The sequence below is a fragment of the Urocampus carinirostris genome, chromosome 12, assembly GCF_059441175.1.
Source record: "Urocampus carinirostris isolate Australia breed hairy pipefish chromosome 12, RoL_Ucar_1.0, whole genome shotgun sequence".
NCBI lineage: Eukaryota > Metazoa > Chordata > Actinopteri > Syngnathiformes > Syngnathidae > Urocampus > Urocampus carinirostris.
The window spans coordinates 40,706,352-40,712,654 of record NC_142360.1 but is presented as its reverse complement, the minus strand read 5'-3'; the positions used below and the strand labels follow the sequence as shown (position 1 = coordinate 40,712,654).

Sequence of the window (6,303 nt, the reverse complement as noted above, 5' to 3'; positions counted from 1 at the left end):
TCTGTGTCTCTCCCTCTTTCACTTTCTGTGTCTCTTTCTTTGTTTATCTTTGACTCTTTCTCTCTCTGTGTCTTTTTACCTTCTTTTGCTCTCTCTTCCATTTTTCCTTTTTTCTCTTTTGCTCTCTCCTGCTTTCCCCTTCTCCCATTCTCTATTTCTCCCCTTCTCTTTTCTCTCCTTCCCTCTTTCTCTCTTTCTATTTCTCTTTGGATATCATTCTTTCTCTCTTTCTTTCCCCCTCTCTCACTATTTGTCTTTTTTGTTTCTCACATTCTCTCTCCCTCTCTCTCTCTTTCTCCCTTTCTCTCTTTCATTGTCCCACCCTCTCGCTTTTTCTCTCCTTCGCTTTGTCTTATTTCTTTCTCTCTTTTTCTTTCTCTCTAATATACTAGCCCGGCCCCCGAGAGAACGTTTGTTCTATCGTGTGGCCCCCGAGCTAAAATGAGTTTGACACCCCTGGTCAAGAGGATGCAAGACCGAGGGAAACATTAGCTAGCTCGGAGACCACCCCCATAAGACAAAAATAAAGCACCAGTGAATAGGAAAGTAACACCTATTTTAACCCCACCCCCAAAAAGAGCATAGTGGGATAGTAAAAAAATATTCACAGTGACACTGGCACAGCACACATCGTAACGATACACACTGATGTCAAAGTTCAAAGTTCACTGAAGTCCTCGTCTTCTTCTATTTAATTGCAAATCTTCTCCGTCATCTCTTTCTGCGTGGAAATCAAACAAAAAAAAGTAATCTGTTATAGTTACTCAATACTTTTTCCAAAAAGTAACTGAGTTAGTAACGAAATTACTCTACGTTATATCAGGAAATTAATTTCTGTTACATCAACAAGAACTTGTTGCATGTCAAAGAATTGGAAATTTTCTGAGCAGTTTACGAGTCAGTTGAATAGAGAAGAACAAACTGTCAAGAACCAGAACAGGAGGAGGACCCAAATGCGTGACGTTTCTCACACGAGCCTTTTATTTTACGGGAAATGGGAGTCATGCACGATAGGCAGCAGTCTGGCGTGGAATGATAGGAAGCCAGAGGCCGACAAGATCGATACCAATTTCCCGAGTTGATATCGGACAGGACGGGACAGACAGGATTGATAATGAAACAGGATATCGAAAATAAACAGGAGAAACGAGACGGGAACGAAAACTGGAGAGAATAATAAACTGGACGAAACTAGACGGTAACAAAACTCGAAACCGATATTAAACAGGAAAAAAATAAAAGGGAACAGTACCGGACAGGAAATAGCAACAGGAAACAGGACTGAGTCAAAGCTCACGTCTTACGGGGCAGAGGTTTGTTGACGGGCTGACAAAGGAAGAGTGAGAGCACTGAGCTTAAATAGACAGAAAGCCTATCTGTCAACGAGCCGCAGATGGCACCACACAAGCGGGGCCAATTGGGCGCCATGGCAACCGTGACACAAACAGGTATTTTAGAACCTATTAGTATTTATTGCACCTCACCAGTAACAGATTTATCCGACACTTGTGGTCCAGCGAGCACTTGATCGCGGGCGCTGCCCTTCCTCTTTCTATTCAATAAACTTGTGGTTAACGCTACGCATTTGGGTCCGAATTCCGTTCTGGTCGTGACAGTTCTATCCAGGAAAACCGAATGGCTTGGCTGTGCTCCTTCTAGTTTTAAGCTCTGCAGCGAACCTAGCCTAAAAGTCACAGGAGATTGCAAAAAAGTTGCATTTAATGGAATGAAAACAATCTCTTATTCAAAGTACGGTAACAGCGGAAAAGTAATCCGAAGATGTCAGGACCAGAACGGAAACAGGACCCAATTGCGTAACATTTACCACAAGTTTTATTGAAAGAAAGCCCACGATCCGGTGTTCGCTGGACGCGGGAAGCAAGTCGCTCTCGTACTCAGTTTGCTATTCTGTAGCAAGCGATGGCGGTGTCAGGGACGGAAAAACTGGTCGGTAGCTGGGACTGGGAGAGCAAAGCGTGGTCGGGGTCGGAAACGAGTCGTAAGCCAGGACGGGAGAGTAGTCGGGATCAAAAATAGGTCGAAGCCGGTGACAGACGGGAGCAAAACCGGGACAGGCGGGAGTCAGGGTCGAAAAAGGCTTGCCTTGTATAAACAAAGGTTCGCAGACGGACTGACAACAGGGTATTGACAGGACTGGGTTTAAATAGGGACAGGGAGCCAATTATGTCTAACGGTATTATCCCCAAAACTGACTTTCACGAATCTTCGTTTCATTCCATACTTCCCGATCAGAAACATACGACACTGACTTTTTGCACAAGATGAAGATAATGCCGGTATCTCACCAAAGGCTCAAGTTCCGAGCAGTCGATGAGGTGAAACTCCGAAATGAAGAAATAGTAGTGCTTGTAGCAGGTGTTGATGTGGGCTTCGGCCCCCATGCTGCAGATGCTGTCAAAGTGATGGATGTAAACGTGCACGAAAACCCGAAAGAGCCGGCTCAGGATCTTCTTGCACACCTGCTGGAAATTCTTTGGGAAGGGAACACCTGCAGTCAACACAGAATGGGTAAGTGTGAAGCACATTGTAAAGCGCTTTGGGAGGTCTTCATTGACTTGAAAAGCGCTATACAAATGCAGACCATTTAGCATCTTGATTATCCTCAAAACGTTTGGAGGCTGACTCCCTATTGGTGTGTGAGCGTGTGTGTGAATGTGTAAGTGTGAAGCACATTGTAAAGCGCTTTGGGAGCTCTTCGTTGCCTTTGAAAGCGCTATAGAAATGCAGACCATTTACCACTTAGCATCTTGATTATCCTCAAAACGTTTGGAGGCCATTTTACCATTCAAAATACCAAAAGTCCTTGTCTGAATTTCTCCTACCATCAGTCAATATGGTTGAGCTCTCCGTCGTTTTAGATCTAACACTTACCTACTCGAGTGGGGAAGATCTCCTCATCGTTGATGAGCGACTCTATCCAGTCCATCATCAGGTTCATGTAGACCAACGCGGGCAGCTTGGTGGGTTTCCTGTACTCGTCCCCGTCCTGCCACCTGTACTCGTACCTGAGGCCGCCCGACATGATGGGGCAGGTCCGCTGGGTGCAGTACTCGCTCACCGTCCCGTAAATCAAATTGACTCTGTTGAAGAAGTCCACCACGTGCATGGCCACCCAATCGTTGAGGTTCTCGCCTTCGGGGAGCTGCACCACTTTCCTCAAGTCCAGGCCGGACTTGAGCGAGGCCTGGGCCTTCTTGTAGAGTTCGAAACGTTGGGTCCCGGGTTCGAAACGCTTCCTGGGTCGGAAGGTTTTGTCTTTGCTGAAGACTTGACCCAGGCACAAAGCCATCTCCCGAGGAGGTTGGAATCTCCAGAATGCGTTTGATGCTCTTGAGGAGGACGTCACCGAGAGGGAAGAGTCTTGTCCGGACCGGCTCCAAATTCTTCACTGCAGAATAGAAGACATTTTCTTTCTGTCGGCCCACACCTTTACCTTTTTTCACAATTTTTATAACAATACCAGACAGTTTGTGAAGTAGAAGATAAAAATAAATAAATAGATAGATCTATCTATCTATCTATCTATCTGTCTATCTATCTATCTATCTATCTCTCTCTCTCTCTCTCTCTCTCTCCACCTCTCTTTTCTCCCACTCTCTGTCTCTGTCTCTTTCACTCTCTGTGTCTCTCTTTTTTCTCTTCCTTTGTTGCTCTTTGTCTCTTTCTCTCTGTGTCTTTTTAACTTATTTTACTTTAACTTCCTTTTTTCCTGTTCTCTCTTTTCTCTTTCTCTCTTCCTACCCTTCGCGCTTTCTTTTCTCTTTTCTCTCCTTCTGTCTTTCTATTTCTCTTGGGATTTCTTTCTTCCTCTCCCTTTCTTTTTCCCCTCTCTCATGACTTTTTCTCTTTTATTTCTCACGCTCTCTCCCTCTCTCTCTTTGTCCTGCCCTCTCTCCTCTTCCCTCCCTCTTTCTCTTATTTCTCTATCTTTCTTTTTCTTTCTTTTTAATCTACTAGTCCGGCCCCCGAGAGAATGTTTGTTCTATGGTGTGGCCCCCGAGTTCAAATGAGTTTGACACCCCTGGCTTGGAGTGAGACATAGGGAAATACATGGTACTTTTTGGTCTCAGTAATCTAGGGGGGGTAACTGAATTACTATTTAAACGAAGTAGCCATAACTAAGTACTGTTTTTCCGCGCAACGCCGGTCCCGAAAGACGAACACATGTGAGCTAAAAAAAAAACCCCTTCTGCCGGCCTCAAGCATGTCCGATCCTGCGTTTTCCTCCCGTACGCATACCAGCGTCATTTTTAGGAACCCTCCGTACTTTAAACCGCTCGGAAGTGAAAATCCAGACCGGGAGTATTAAGTAACTCACGTCTGTGAGGAAAGAGTCGTCGGCATTGTACCTGCAGGGGCTCGGCGACGCTGACCAAAGGAGAGGCGGCGGTGGAATTTTAGAGGACAGCTTCAGCTGCTTCCCCCCCCCCCCCTAAAGTCCCCCGCTGTCCCCCTCCAGAAATCCAAGTCGAGTGTCAGAAAAAAGCTGAAATTGTCTTTTGGCTTCCCTTCTCTGAGTGATGTCATATCCTGACTTTGTCTTCTCAACTCTCTTCTTGCTTTAAATGTGTGGTGGGGGTGGGGGTTGTCATGTGTCATTGGCGAATGAAACGGCTCTGTGAGACCACTCTTTGAAGGGAGAGACGGGAGCCGGTGTTGAGTTGTCTCCATTCAATAGTCATGTGTCATTGGCGAACAAAATGGCTCTGTGAGACCACTCTTTATAGTGAAGGACGGGACCCTGCTCCCCTCCAACAGAGAGTTGGCTCCCTTCTATAGTCAAGTGTCATTGTCGGGTAAAACAGCTCTATGAGACGACTCTTTGAAGTGAGAGACAGGGGCCAGCTTTTAATAGGGAGCTGGCTCCCTATTATAATCACATGTCATTGGCGGACCAAATGCTTCTGTGAGACGACTCTTTGAAGTGAGAGACAGGAGCCAGCTTCCCTGTCGACAGAGATTTGGCTCCCTTCTATGGTCATGTGTCATTGGCAAACAAAATGGCTCTGTGAGACGACTCTTTATAGTGAAGGCCGGGACCCTGCTCCCCTCCAACAGAGAGTTGGCTCCCTTCTACAGTCATGTGTCAATGGTGAAGAAAACGGCTGTATGAGACGATTCTTTAAAGTGAGAGACGGGAGCCGGCTTCCCTGCCGACAGAGATTTGGCTCCTTTCTATAGTCATGTGTCATTGGCGAACCAAACAGCACTGTGAGAAGACTCTTTGAGGGTGAGAGACGGGAGCCGGCTCCCCTCCAACAGAGAGTTGGCTCCCTTCTACAGTCATGTGTCATTGGCGGACAAAACAGCTCTATGAGACGACTCTTTCAAGTGAGAGACGGGGGCTGGCTTCCCTGCCGATAGAGATTTGGCTCCCTTCTACAGTACCGTGTCATTGGCGAACCAAACAGCTCTCTGAAACGACTCTTTGACGGGAGAGCCGGGAGCCGGCTCCCCTCCAACAGAGGGTTGGCTCCCTTCTATAGTCATGTGTTATTAGCAAACAAAATGGCTCTGTGAGACGGCTCTTTGAAGGGAACGACGGGCTCCGGATTTTTATCAACAGAGAGTTGGCGCCATTCAATAGTTATGTGTCATTGGCGGACCAAACGCCTCTGTGAACCACTCTTTCACGTGAGAGACGGGAGCCGGCTCCCCGTCAACAGAGAGTTGCCTCCCTTCTATAGTCAAGTTTCATTGTCGGGTAAAACGGCTCTATGAGACGACTCTTTGAGGTGAGAGACGGAAGCCGGCTCCCCTCCAACAGAGAGTTGGCTCCTTTCTATAGTCATGTGTCATTGGCGAACCAAACGGCTCTGTGAGACGACTCTTTGAAGTGAGAGACGGAGGTTGACTTTCCATCAATAGGGAGCAGCTCCCTTCTACTGTATAGTCACATGTCATTGTCAAATGAAAAGGATCTGTGAGATGACTCTTTGAAGTGAACAACGGGGGCCAGCTTCCTTCCAACAGAAAGTTGGCTCCCTTCTCTAGTCATGTGTCATTGTCGAGCGAAACGGCTCTATGAGACGACTCTTTGAGGTGAGAGACGGGAGCCGGCTCCCCTCCAACAGAGAGTTGGCTCCCTTCTACAGTCATGTGTCATTGGCGGACAAAACAACTCTATGAGACGACTCTTTCAAGTGAGAGACGGGGGCCGGCTTCCCTGCCGATAGAGATTTGTCTCCCTTCTGCAGTACCGTGTCATTGGCGAACCAAACAGCTCTGTGAAACTACTCTTTGACGTGAGAGCCGGGAGCCAGCTCCCCTCCAACAGAGTGT

At 47.1% G+C, this 6,303-nt stretch overlaps 1 protein-coding gene across 2 annotated transcripts; it reads right to left on the bottom strand.

Annotated features, from left to right (window-relative positions):
* Positions 1–326: 326 nt before the first annotated feature.
* mob3c (MOB kinase activator 3C) lies at positions 327–4,437 on the bottom strand. 2 transcript variants are annotated; one of them, XM_088349268.1, is made up of 4 exons: positions 4,371–4,437; positions 2,893–3,409; positions 2,307–2,509; positions 327–721 (listed from the first exon to the last, which is right to left on the bottom strand). In XM_088349268.1, the coding sequence occupies exons 2-4, from the start codon at positions 3,308–3,310 to the stop codon at positions 692–694; spliced, it is 651 nt and encodes a 216-aa protein (XP_088205394.1). In that variant the 5' UTR covers positions 3,311–3,409; positions 4,371–4,437; the 3' UTR covers positions 327–691. The 2 variants fall into 2 exon arrangements, with proteins under 2 accessions (XP_088205394.1, XP_088205395.1); XM_088349269.1 differs by having other exon boundaries at positions 4,340–4,428.
* Between the last annotated feature and the right edge of the window lie 1,866 nt (positions 4,438–6,303).